This window comes from Grampus griseus, assembly GCF_964374135.1.
Source record: "Grampus griseus genome assembly, chromosome: 12".
NCBI classification, from domain to species: Eukaryota; Metazoa; Chordata; class Mammalia; order Artiodactyla; family Delphinidae; genus Grampus; species Grampus griseus.
In genome coordinates, this window is record NC_139006.1 from 8160288 (window position 1) to 8173816 (window position 13529).

The following is a 13529-nucleotide window of genomic DNA, read 5'->3' on the forward strand; positions in this document are numbered from 1 at the left end:
GTTCTCCCTCCCAGAGGTTTTCACTGTGGAAACTTTGAGAGTATCTTCCAGATGTCTCTTTATGCCCCCACCTAGACACACAAACATGGCCATGCTCTACATGCTATTATATAACCTGCTGTTTTTACTCAATAATATGTTATTAACTCTTTCCACAACAGTATTGATAAATGTATGATAAAGATAGATCTATGATATGTAACCACTTTGAATAGTTACAGAGTATTCTAGTATTCAGGTTGGAACATATGAAATTGCCCATTTTGTAGACCAAAACAGTAGAATATTGGCAATTTCATACGGTTCAGCCTAAGAAGTGAATTGTGAAAATTTGCCAGCTGGTCTCTTACTGATGGATATTTAAATGGAACTTTTGTTCATTTTTCCCACTTATAAACATTTTTGATAATCTTGATATAGCTTTTACTACATGCCAAGCACCCTTCTAAGTGTATATTAATAATAAATATTAACTCTTTCAATCCTAACCTTCCCAAAAATAATCCTGTAAAGAAGCTATAGTGTTACCCACACCTTATAGCTGAACAAACTGTGGCACAGAGAAAGTGCGCCCAAGTTCACATAGTGCTATAGACTGAATGTTTGAGACCCCCCAAAATTCATAAGTTGAAACCTAACCCCTATGCGTTTGTATGAGGAGGTGGGGCCTTTGGGAAGTGAATAGGTCATGAAGGTGGAGCCCTTACGAATGGGATTAGTGCCCTTATAAAAGAGGCCCCAGAAAAACTTCACCTCTTCTTCCATGTGAGGGTACAGCAAAAAGATGACCATCTATGAACCAGGAAGCAGGTTCTCACCAGATACCATATCTGCTGGTGCATTGATCTTGGAATTTCCAGCTTCTAGAACCATGAGAAATAAATTTCTGTTGTTTATAAGCTACTCAGTCTATGGCATTTTGTTATAGTGGCCCCAGTGAACTAAGACACATAGTAAGTAGCAAAACTGGCTCCACAGCTTATGCTCTTTTGTGTGCTATTGTAAATGGAATTGTTTTCTTAATTTCTTTTTTAGATTGCTCATTGTGGGTGTATAGAAACACAATGGATTTTTTTTTTTTTTTTTGTGGTACGCGGGCCTTTCACTGTTGTGGCTTCTCCTGTTGCGGAATACAGGCTCTGGACGCGCAGGCTCAGCGGCCATGGCTCACGGGCCCAGCCGCTCCGTGGCATGCAGAATCTTCCCGGACCAGGGCACAAACCCACAGATCTTAACCACTGGACCACCAGGGAAGGCCACAGCAGTGAGAGGCCCGCGTACCGCAAAAAAAAAAAAAAAAAAAGAGTAGCCCCGCTCGCCGCAACTAGAGAAAGCCTGCACTCAGCAACGAAGACCCAACGCAGCCAAAAATAAATAAATAAATGAATAAAAGAATATTTTCACACCTGAGGTAAATTCACACCTTAAAATAAATTTCTGGGTCAAAGGATGTGCACATTTTTTATTTTGATTCATTTTGCCAAACCACAAAATCTTGAAGCACTTCCTGTTTTCACCAGCAAAGCAAGAGTGCATGCACCACAACCCTCAGAATGGGAGAAAATATTTGCAAACGAAGCAGCTGACAAAGGATTAATCTCCAAAATATACAAGTAGCTCATGCAGCTCAATATAAAAAAAACACAACCCAATCCCAAAATGGACGGAAGACCTTTCTCCAAAGAAGACATACAGATGGCCAACAAACACATGAAAAGATGCTCAACATCACTAATCATTAGAGAAATGCAAATCAAAACCACAATGGGATATCACCTCACACCGGTCAGAATGGCCATCATTAAAATCTAGAAACAATAAATGCTGGAGAGGGTGTAGAGAAAAGGGAGCCTTCCTGCCCTGTTGGTGGGAATGTAAATTGATACAGCCACTATGGAGAACAGTATGGAGGTTCCTTAAAAAATGAAAAATAGAACTACCATATGACCCAGCCATCCCACTACTGGGCATATATGCTGAGAAAATTCAAAAAGACACATGTACTGGGGCTTCCCTGGTGGCGCAGTGGTTGAGAGTCCGCCTGCCGATGCAGGGGACACGGGTTCGTGCCCCGGTCCGGGAGGATCCCACATGCCGCGGAGCGTCTGGGCCCGTGAACTATGGCCGCTGAGCCTGCGCGTCTGGAGCCTGTGCTCTGCAACGGGAGAGGCCACGGCAGTGAGAGGCCCACGTACCACAAGAAAAAGATACGTGTACCACAATGTTCATTGCAGCACTATTTACAATAGCCAGGACATGGAAACAACCTAAATGTCCATTGACAGATGAATGGATAAAAAAGATGCGGCACATACATACAATGGAATATTACTCAGCCATACAAAGGAATGAACTTGAGTTATTTGTAGTGAGGTAGATGGACCTAGAGTCTGTCATACAGAGTGAAGTAAGTCAGAAAGAGAAAAACGAATACTATATGCTAATGCATATATATGGAATCTAGAAAAATAGTACTGATGAACCTAGTGGTAGGGCAGGAATAAAGATGCAGACGTTGAGAACAGACTTGAGGACACAGGGGGGAAGGGGAGGCTGGGAAGTAGTGAGTGAGTAGCATTAACATATATACACTACCAAATGTAAAGTAGTTAGTGGGAAGCAGCCGCATAGCAGAGGAAGATAAGCTTGGTGCTTTGTGATGACCTAGAGGGGTGGGATAGGGAGGGTCGGAGGGAGGCTTAAGAAGGAGAGGATATGGGGATATATGTATGCATATAGCTGATTCACTTTGTTGTACAGCAGAAACTAACACAACATTGTAAAGTAATTATACTCCAATAAAGATGTATAAAAAAAAAGTGTGCATGCACCACCTTTTAAGAGAGCCTTGACAAACGAGAATGTGGTTATGTGGGGTTGGCTGAGATAGTAAAGGGTCTGGATACTGTGTTAGGGGGACATAGCCAGAGGGACTGGGGCTATTAGTTTGGAGAATTTGAGAAATATAATAGCAGACTGCAGCCATTTGGAAAGTGTCCAGTAGAAAAGGGACCACAGGGCAGAACTCTAATCAAAGGGAAAAATTAGAGGGAGTTAGATTTGGGTTCAATGTAAGGAAGAAATGTCTAACAATTAGAACAGTCCCAGAACAGAACAAGCTTTCCTTGTGGTTGCTAGTTGGTGACAACAGCAACGATGATGATGATGATGATGGTGTCGATAACGATGACAACGTGATGATAATTTTCATTTATCTCATCATCTCCTTTTCTCTCGAGTCTCCTCTCCATCTGCATTTCAACATCATTTCCCATTTTAAAAATAAACCCTCCCTCGACCCCACATTCTTCTCCTTCTACCACTTGATGCCCCTCTTCTCCTTTGTAGCGAAGTCCCTTGAAAAAGTGAGTCACCACATCCATTTCCGCATCTCCATTCACTCCTCTGCTCACTCCAGTCTGGCTCCCCGCCCAGCCCCAGAACTTCTATAAAGCTTCTCGTGCCAAGTGAACAACACCACCATCGGTAAATCCAATAGACACGCCACAGACCTGGCAAATTCTCAGCAGCATTTGACACCAGTGACCATGCACCATCTCCCTGCCTCCCCTTCTTCCCTCAGCTTCCCAGAATCCACATTCTCCTGACTTTCTTTGGTTCTCCACGTTCGCCCTTTCTGAGAATCCTTTGGAGACCTCTGTGCTTCCCATCATTTAAAGGTTAGCATTCCTTAGGGGTCTGTTCTAAGCCCTCTTGCCTTCTCACCTACATCCTCTCTTGCTGGTCAGTTGCAGCTACTTCCATATTTCTAGTTACCATTTGTATGCTGGTGATATATAAATCTACACCTCCAGCTCCAGATTCATATATCCAGCTAAGCATCTGTGTTTGTGTGTCCCATAGATTTGTCAAGCTCAGAGCCTTCAGTTCTGAATTCATCTTCCACCCTAAATGGGCTTTTTTTCCTCACATTTCCTATCCCCATAAGTTCTTCCACCACTCTTCAATTGCCCAAGCCAGAACATGGCACACACCCTGATTCATCCTTTCCCTCATTCCCCCCATCCATTCAATTGTCAAATTTTTTTGTTTTATCTTCCTAATGTTATTCAAAACAGTCTACTTCTCTCCTCTACCACTCCTCAGACCAGATCACCAGATCACCATTAACTCTCACCTGGATGACCCAATAGCCTCCTACATTGTCTCCCTCCCTCCGTTTGTACTCTTACCTCCTCCATTCTCTGCAGTACTTTAGTGGGAGCTTGGACTCTGGGGTGAGATACTTGGGTTCAACATTGGCTCTACCACTTACTACCTACATGACTTTATGTAAGTAACTTAGCCTTTCTGAGTCATCATTTCTTCTTCTATAATTAGGGGATATTAATATTATATTGGTCAGGGTTTCTAGTTCTAAACAACAGAGTTCACTCTGCCTAGTTTAAGAAGAAAGATTGTCTAGAAAAGGCAAATCTATAGAGGCAGGGAATAGATTAGTGGTTGCCTGGGTCCAGGGGGTGGAAATGGAGAGTGACTGCAAATGGGAATGAGGGATCTTATTGGGGTGATGAAATGTTCTAAAACTGGATTATAATGACGGTTGTACAACTTGGCAAATTTACTAAAAATCATTGAAGTGTATGCTTAAAATTGGTGATTTTGTGATATATAAATTTATACCCCAATAAAGTTGTTAAAAAGTAAAGGAAGGAAGAGATTTTAAAGGACATTAGGCAGTTCTTACAATCTCTTGGAGGACCAAAAACCAGGATTGCTGAGACACTACACAGCCAGGAACAACACCCAGAGAGCAGGGACTGTTCCAGAGAAAAGACTTGGCCAGCCACTGCTAAGCCCTAAGGTGGGAACTCATGCCAATAATGTTTGGGAATGAGTGCCAGAATCTTAGTCACTGCCATCCCCAATGAGCTGAATGCCTGGGGCTATACCTCCTATAGTAGGCTGAATAATGGCCCCAAAGCTATCAGGTCCTAATCCCCAGAATTTATAACTGTTACCCTATTTGGGAAAAGGGTCTTTACAGATGTGATTAAGTTAAGGATTTTTAGATGGTGAGATGATCCTGGATTATCAAGGTAGGCCCTACGTGCCATCATATGTGTTCTTATAAGAGAGAGACAGAGGGAGATTTCATGCATGCGCGTGCGCACACACACACACACACACACACACACACATATATACAGGAGAAAGTTTTGTGAAGGTGGAGCAGAGTCAAGGATGCTGGCCTTGAAGATTGGAGTGATGTGATCACAAGCCAGGGAACACAGGCCACCCCCAGAAGCTGGAAGAGGCAAGGAAGGATTCTCCCCTGGAGACTTGGAGGGAGCGTGGCCCTGCCAACACCTTGATTTTGGCCCAGTGATACTGATTTTAGATGTCTCTAGAACTGTGAGAGAATAAATCGTTGTTTTAAGTTACCAAGTTTGTGGTTAATTGTTACAGCAATGACAGGCAACTGACAACTGGGCAAGAGAACAATTACAAGAGGTCCACATACTGCTTATTCAGACATTTAAAAGTCATAACAGACTTTTTTTTGTGTAAATTTATTTATTTTTGGCTGCGTTGGGTCTTCGTTGCTGCACGTGGGCTTTCTCTGGTTGCGGTGAGCAGGGGCTGCTCTTTGTTGCGGTGTGTGGGTGGTTTCTCTTGTTGTGGAGCATGGGCTCTAGGCACGCGGGCTTCAGTAGTTGTGGCGCACGGGCTCAGTAGTTGTGGCTCGCGGGCTCTAGAGCACAGGCTCAGTAGTTGTGGCACACAGGCTTAGTTGCTCTGCAGCATGTGGGATCTTCCTGGACAAGGGCTCAAACCCATGTCCCCTGCGTTGGCAGGTGGATTCTTAACCACTGCGCCACCAGGGAAGTCCCTAAAAGTCATAACAGACTTTAAAATGAAACGTGTTTTTTCATCTACCCAGACATACCTTCATTACAACCTGGAAGGCCCGATTCAACTTTAGAATTCTTGGACTCCTCAGAATTCTGTGCCAGAACTTGGAAGCATTGGTTGAAGAGGCCTCTGACCCTTATCCCTTAGCCCACCCCCCTTCTCATCTCACTCTGGCTCCTCCCAGCTCTGTGAGGGCCTCGTGCACCTATGTATGGATGCCCTGCACTGTATGCCTAAGCCCCCTCCACACCCTCCACCTGCATTCAGCTGCCCCTTGGCCATCCCTTGATCTCAGGAGCATGCCCCTGGGTGCTATGGTCGCCTCTCAAGAGGATAAATCTGTGAAAAGGTTAAGGGCCATTTGGGAAGAGAATTCTGGGGTCCTACATACCGAGCATGGTGGGATGGGGGGAGTGCATCCAGTGCTCTGGATTGGCACATTCTGCCCCTGAGGCAGCAGACTTCTAAGGGGACACCCATATTTCCTGTATCCTGGCATACACACCCTGCCTAATCCCCCAAACTTTGAGTATGATGGAAATGCTTCCACAATTAGATTATACTATACAGTTGACCTGAATCTAGCAAGATCATCTGAGTGGGCCTGACCCAAACACATGAGTCCTTTAAAAGCAGAGAATTTCCTTTGGCTGGTCCCAGAAGAGAGGTCAAAGATTTGAGGCATGAAAACATTGTATCATCACTGGCTTGAAGATGGAAGGGGCCATATGGTAAATAGTGCAAGTGGTCTCTAGGATCTGAGAGTGGCCCCTGGCTGACAGAGCTCTGAATCCCATGACGGCATGGGATTGAATTCTACCAACAGGAAGAATGAGCCTAGAAGTGAATTTTCTCCCAGAGTCCCAAAGTGAGAACTCAGCACAGCTGACACTTTGATTTCAACCTTGTGAGACCCTGAGCAGAGCACCCAGTCACGCCAGGCCCAAACTACTGATCTACAGAACTGTGAGCTAATAAGTGATGGTGTTTTAGGCCACTGAGTTTGTGGTAATTTGTTACGCAGCAACAGAAAACTAATACAGCCCCACAGGTTCCTCACTCCATGGGGAAGCTTGCAGCTAGCAGAGGGCCAGGGTGGGGTCTCTAAAGTGTGGGGTCCAGGAAGTGGTCCCTATTGTGTAGGTCAAGGCTGGTACTGTCCCCATCCATTCCTTAAGATGAATTCTGCTCATGCCCAGCACCCTATGCTATTTCCTGTGTACCAAAGTGTTGTTGTATGGTGCATATGTTTGAAAAGCTTGGGTCTCAAAGGTGGAGGTGAAGGAGTTGGCTTATTTTAGGGGACATGTTGAGTGGAAAATGTTCACAGGTAGGGAGGCAAGATGCTCATGCTATGAGAAGCGTGTGGGAACAGAAACTGACTGAGGGAACCCCATTCTCACGTTTACTCTGGGGCACCCAACTGCTGAATCATTGCACTGTTTAAATTGTGCTCTCTCTCCATGCTCCTGTGGAACATGTACAACTGAATTTGAGGGAATTAAATGCTTGTAAGAAAAGATTCTACCATATGAAAGAAAAATATCATTATAAGGTGTTCTCATAATAATCTGTTCATATATATACAGCAATCTTCTTTTAAGACATTGCATGCTAGACCCGAGAATACCAGGAAGCCGCATCATAATGTAGAATTGTGACATATGATCTATGTATTGATTCATAAGGGAGAATTTATTAACTATATTCTTTATTATCCATTCTGTGATATCTGGTCTAAGTAATATGTCTTTAGAATTTTAATATACATGCATATTATTTAATATTTGTTGCTTAGAAAACATATGACTCAAATAATGATAATCCTAATAATATCAGATGGGGAACCAAGGCTCATAAAGGCGAAGGAGGTTTTTTTTTTTTGTGGTACACGGGCCTGTCCTGTTGTGGAGCACAGGCTCCAGATGCGCAGGCTCAGCGGCCATGGCTCACGGGCCCAGCGGCTCCGCGGCACGTGGGATCTTCTCGGACCGGGGCACGAACCCGTGTCCCCTGCATCGGCAGGCAGACTTTCAACCACTGCGCCACCAGGGAAACCCGGTGAAGGAGTTTTGAATCCACATTTCCAGATCTGAAGTCCCAAGCTTGGGCATGATTACCTTGAGGGTCAAAGGAGAGAGTGTATATGAAAGTACCTATTATATTCAAAAAGATTATTTTTAAAAAATAGCTACCATTTGTGAAGCTCTTACCCTATGCTAGGCATTGATAAGAGCTTGTCGTGCCTTTTCTTGTATAATTATAATATGTTAAGTGACTTGATCAAGGAAACTTAGCCAGGTTTATGAAATAAGTTGCTTTAACTTTTAGCTGGTAAACTGCATTGTCTCTCTAATAGATGCAAGTTATCATCATCATCACCACCATCACAAAGAACAAGGGAGCATTAGCCATTAGGGAAATATGAATCAAAATCACAACGAGATACTCACTAGGATGCCTATAATCCAAGAGACAATAACAAGTGATGATGAGGATGTGAAGGACTGGAACATACATTGTTGGTGGGAATATGAAATGGTGCAGCCACTGTGAAAAACAACTGGGTAGTTTCTCAAAAGATTAAAATTAGAGTTTAGGAGCTTCCCTGGTGGCGCAGTGGTTGAGAATCTGCCTGCCAATGCAGGGGACGCGGGTTCGAGCCCTAGTCTGGGAGGATCCCACATGCCGCGGAGCAACTAGGCCCATGACCCACAATTACTGAGCCTGCGCATCTGGAGCCTGTGCTCCGCAACAAGAGAGGCCGCGATAGTGAGTGGCCCGCGCACCGCGATGAAGAGTGGCCCCCGCTTGCCACAACTAGAGAAAGCCCTCGCACAGAAACGAAGACCCAACATAGCAAAAATAAATAAATAAAAATAAATAAATAAAATAAAATAAATAAAATAATAAAATAAAATTAAAGTTTACCAAGCGATCCACCAATTCCATTTTTAGGTACATACCCAAGAAAACTGAAGACATGTTCATACAAAAATGTGTACACAAACGTTCACAGCAGCATTGTTCATCATAGCTGAAAATTGGAAACAACCCAAATTTCCACCCAAAAGTGGTATATCCATATAATGGAGTATTACTCAGCCAAAAAAAAAAAAAAGGAGTGCAGTAGAGATACATATTCCAACATGGATGAACCTTGAAAACATAATGCTAAGTGGAAGAAGCCAGACACAAATGATCACATATTGCATGATTCCATTTATAATGAAATATCCAGAATATGCAAATCCATAGAGACAGAAAGTAGATCAGTGGGTGCCTGGAGCTGCAGGGGAATAGGAGGATTGAGAGTGATGGTTAAGGGATGAGGGAGTGGGTTGGTGTTTTTTTTTTTGAGGCGATGAAAATATTCTAAAATTGATTGTGGTGATGGTTGCACAACTCTTTGAATATAGTAAAAACTACTGAATTATACACTTTAAATGAGTGAGTTGAATGGTATGTGAATTATATCTCAATAAGTTGTTAAAAAAAAAAAAAAAAGAGCAAGGAGGGTCTTTCTGACCCTGGTGAGGACCTAAAGTTACATTTACAGGTCTGGTCCTATTCCTCCCCCTAAGCGGTGATGACTCGTGTAGATGCCAGCATTATCACCAGGCGTGCCCTGAATCCTTGACTCCTTCCTGGGAATCCAGGGTGTTGCCCTGCATTTTCCCACCTGCCCCAGGCATGCCCTGCCCAGCTCACCCCAGCAGTCCTGGGTTAGAACCCAAAGTGTCACCCTCCTTTCTTGTGGCTTCTCCCTGCAGGAAACTGGCATACTTCCTCCCGCCTGCTGCTTCCTCCCCTGACTCCCACTTCTCCCCAGCTTGCTGTGAGCCTCATGTCTCAGATTTTAAAACCACAGGGAATTCAGGATGTGCACAAGAAGCTGGACCTTGAGGTTTTCTGTGCTGCCAGCCACTGCAGAGATTTAAAGTCATCCCCACAGCCCACTTACCTAATGTAGGAAAAGAACAACACATGGAAGAACCATTTAATGGTGCCATAATTCATGCTCTGGATCCGGATGACTTTGTTTGTCTCATACTGGAAAACATCGTTCCAGCTGCAACAGGCTGTCATGGTGAGAGGCTCGCTCTCCACTCGGGGCTGGACCAGGGCTCAACCCTCCCAGACCGGCCACAGCAGACCCAACAGTAAGAGGAAAATGAAACGTCCTTATTCTTAGCAGGAACCTTTAAGTTTGAATTCCTCCAGTGATGTCAGAGTCGGGGCGGGCACTGGCAGCTGCCCAAGATGTGGCTGAGAATAAACAAGAAAAGCCAAGTCCTACAGGCCCAGCTGGCAGATGTCCCCGCCCCAGCTGGCCTCCCCCGGATGCCTGCACAAAGATGGTGTTCAAAGGAAAGGCATTTTAAGAATTCTGCCTTATCCCCTTTTTCCTTTCACTTTTTTGGGGCTCATGTCAGTTGGGGTAAAGGGGCAGCCCTTCAAATGTCAGGAGACCCAGAGCTTCCACTGTGCCTTAAGAAAGAGCCTAGATCTTTCCATTGCCTCAAGCCCCACTCAGAGACTGATTAGTTCATTTCTACAACCCTTTATTTAGCCCCAGATGTATGTGAACACTGGATGAATGAAGGTCTCCCCGCTCCTCCCTCCCTCACGTCCTCACAACACTCTGGTCTGTAGAGGAGGAATTAGATTTGCTGGGGGCTGGGTTTGGGGGAGGACTTTATTTCTATGCTGGATATTTCCTGCCTGACCCTCAAGATCCACTTTCCACTCTGCTTCATTCCCCCGGGAGGTCAACCCATGACCTAGCCCAATCAACCTAAGAAACAAACCTGCCATCCAACAAAATGAGGTTGGTTTATTGACCCATTCAATGAGGGAGTATACAAACAAAGGGATAGAATTATCATCAGATTCTGGGGAAGGTGGAGTTTAGATCAGATTTAAATGAAATCAAGTTTTCACAGGTTCAAAGCAAAGCAGTTTTATATAAAACAGTCAACTTTAGATCTGGATTGCAAAGTGGACCCAGGGCCCTGTTTCCTTGGAAGCAATAAAGCTAAGATAGATGTTGCTTGTTGTTTCCAGAAACCCAATATCTGAAGTTCTGCACCTGAGCTGCAAATCGAGGCTGCCTCTCTGTTTCAAGGTGACTTAGATCCTCCAGGCAAAACAGGAACATTTCATTCTTACAGATGCAATTTCAAATAGCAAAGTTTGTGATAGTCTATGATTTTAGAGGGTGATGTTTCTCAGTAAGTAACAAAGTAGCAGTCACTCACTCAAAGATGGGGGCTATTATCACCTTACAGCTACACAGAAATACTGTTTCGTGTTCCCTGTGCTGTGGACTTTACCCATTTCTGCTCTTCCTGTCTGTGGAATGTGGTTAAGACTCTGCGCTCCCAATGCAGGGTGCCCGGGTTCCATCCCTGGTCAGCCCGCATGCCACAACTAAAAGATCCTGCATGCCACAACTAAAAGATCCTGTGTGCCACAACTAAGATCCCACAGGCGGCAATGAAAATCCTGCATGCCACAACTAAGACCCACCACAGCCAAATAAATAAATAAATACTAAAAAAAAAAAGATGGTCTCTGGGGAGGGAACAGGGGGATTAGTCAGTGTCAAGAGACTTATCACCTTTCTATGAAGTTTTCTCCACCATATGTATGCATTACTTAAAACACACACACACACACACACACACACACACACACACACACACTGATAGATTTTTAAAAGCTATATCTCCAGACCAAACCTGCCTTTTGAGCTCCATACCTGTGGTCTATGAACCTGCAGACCTAAATATCCCGCAGACACTTCAAATCACAACTTAAAAACGGAACATTTTCCCATAAAATAATAGTGTGAGCAAGGACTAATTAGAGCAAAAGAGTGGAGACAGTAAATGGGGTCTACATTTCCTGTTAGCTTGGCTATGTGAGAAGAGGGGTAAGGGAGATTTTTTAATGGGGGTCATAGAGTCAAGGGAAGATTGGTGTGTGTGGTTAAAAAAACCAAAAAAAAAAAAAAAAACCAAAAATAAAATCAGGGGAGAAAGAAATTACTCAAAATGTGATCTCACAGCAATTGTCCAGCTATTTACAGGAGGTCGGTGGAAGGGAGGGGATGTGCTATTCTAACTTTTCATATTTAAAAAGATGTGTAGGGCTTCCCTGGTGGCGCAGTGGTTGAGAGTCCGCCTGCCGATGCAGGGGACACGGGTTCATGCCCCGGTCCGGGAAGATCCCACAGGCCGCGGAGTGGCTGGGCCCGTGAGCCATGGCTGCTGAGCCTGTGCGTCCGGAGCCTGTGCTCCGCAACGGGAGAGGCCACAACAGTGAGAGGCCCGCGTACCGCAAAATAAATAAATAAATAAAAGATGTGTAGCTGTTTGAAATGTAATAGAATCATCGAAAGTGAACAAAATCAGCTACACAAAAGGGATATTCAAGTCACCGTTCTGTTTGTGTTGCACACATTTTGCGTTATCGTAGAAATGCAAAGATAACTGGATGCCCTTTGAAATAACTCAACTGATAACTATACCATACCGGCACCGGGCTGATGCTTGGTTCTTTCTCCCACTCAGACTCCTCCTTGGTGTCAAGACTAGGATGGAGGGACTTCCCTCGTGGCGCAGTGGTTAAGAATCCGCCTGCCAATGCAGGGGACACGGGTTTGAGCCCTGGGCCAGGAAGATCCCACATGCCATGGAGCAACTAAGCCCATGCGCCACAACTACTGAGTCACTCTAGAGCCCGTGAGCCACGACTACTGAAGCCCATGCACCTAGAGCCCGTGCTCTGCAACAAGAGAAGCATGAGAAGCCCGCAATGAGAAGCCTGAGCACCGCAATGAAGAGTAGCCCACTTGCTGCAACTAGAGAAAAGCCCACGTGCAGCAACGAAGACCCAACGCAGCCAAAAATAAATTAAAAAAAAAAAAAAGACTAGGATGGATTTGCAGTGATGAAAAGATGATGATGAGAGCCTCTTACTCTCCTTCAGGAATATGTTTCAGCCAGGATTCACTGTGGTTTCTTTCTTGGTAACTGGAGCTACTAAAAAAAAGCATGTCAAAATGATGTTAATTTCACCTATATTTCTCCATGGCAATTTCTTGTGAACCTGCCGCTCTAACCCTCTCTTCCTTCCTTCTCATCACCTAATTCATAATTCTTATAATAAGTTGGTCAAGAGTCTGTTGCTTAGGGATGTCACAGAGTTAGGAGAAATACCCAGTGCCCTGGTGTTCAAAAGTGTTTTTCCTTGAGTTATACTAAATTGGTGCTGTCTAAGGGAGTGGCCACTAGCCATACGTGGCTATTTAAATTTAAATTAATTAAAATCAAGTGAAATTTAAAATTCAGTCCCTCAGTCCCACTTGCCATAATTCCAGTGCTCAACAGCTACATGTGGCCAATGGCTACCCCAGTGAAGATGTAGAACATTTCTACCACCGGAGAAAGATCTATCAGGCAGCACTACTGACTAAATCTGTGGGATAAAGGAAAAGGTGATATACAGTTGCAAGTAAATGAGGAAGGTGAGGGCGGTCCCAGTCAGATGGCATCTATTTTTTTGTGTGAAATAGGAGGCAAAGTTGCCTGATGAGAGAGAAAGGGAAGGCAGAGGAGTAGGAGGGTCCATGAGAGTATAGAAGA

The 13529-nt window shown here is 44.3% G+C and overlaps 2 protein-coding genes across 2 annotated transcripts in view; one reads left to right on the top strand and one right to left on the bottom strand.

The window, feature by feature from the left end:
• P2RX7 (purinergic receptor P2X 7) overlaps positions 1 to 9966 on the bottom strand; it is a gene marked incomplete at both ends in the record, with an annotated part of 52389 nt that extends 42423 nt beyond the window's left edge. The window contains one exon of the mRNA XM_082667845.1: positions 9842 to 9966. Within this exon, the coding sequence (XP_082523971.1) occupies positions 9842 to 9966 (125 nt within the window). The remainder of the gene's footprint in view (positions 1 to 9841) is intronic.
• Positions 1 to 13529, top strand: part of IFT81 (intraflagellar transport 81) — a 142857-nt gene that overhangs the window by 14574 nt on the left and 114754 nt on the right. The window lies entirely within an intron of this gene.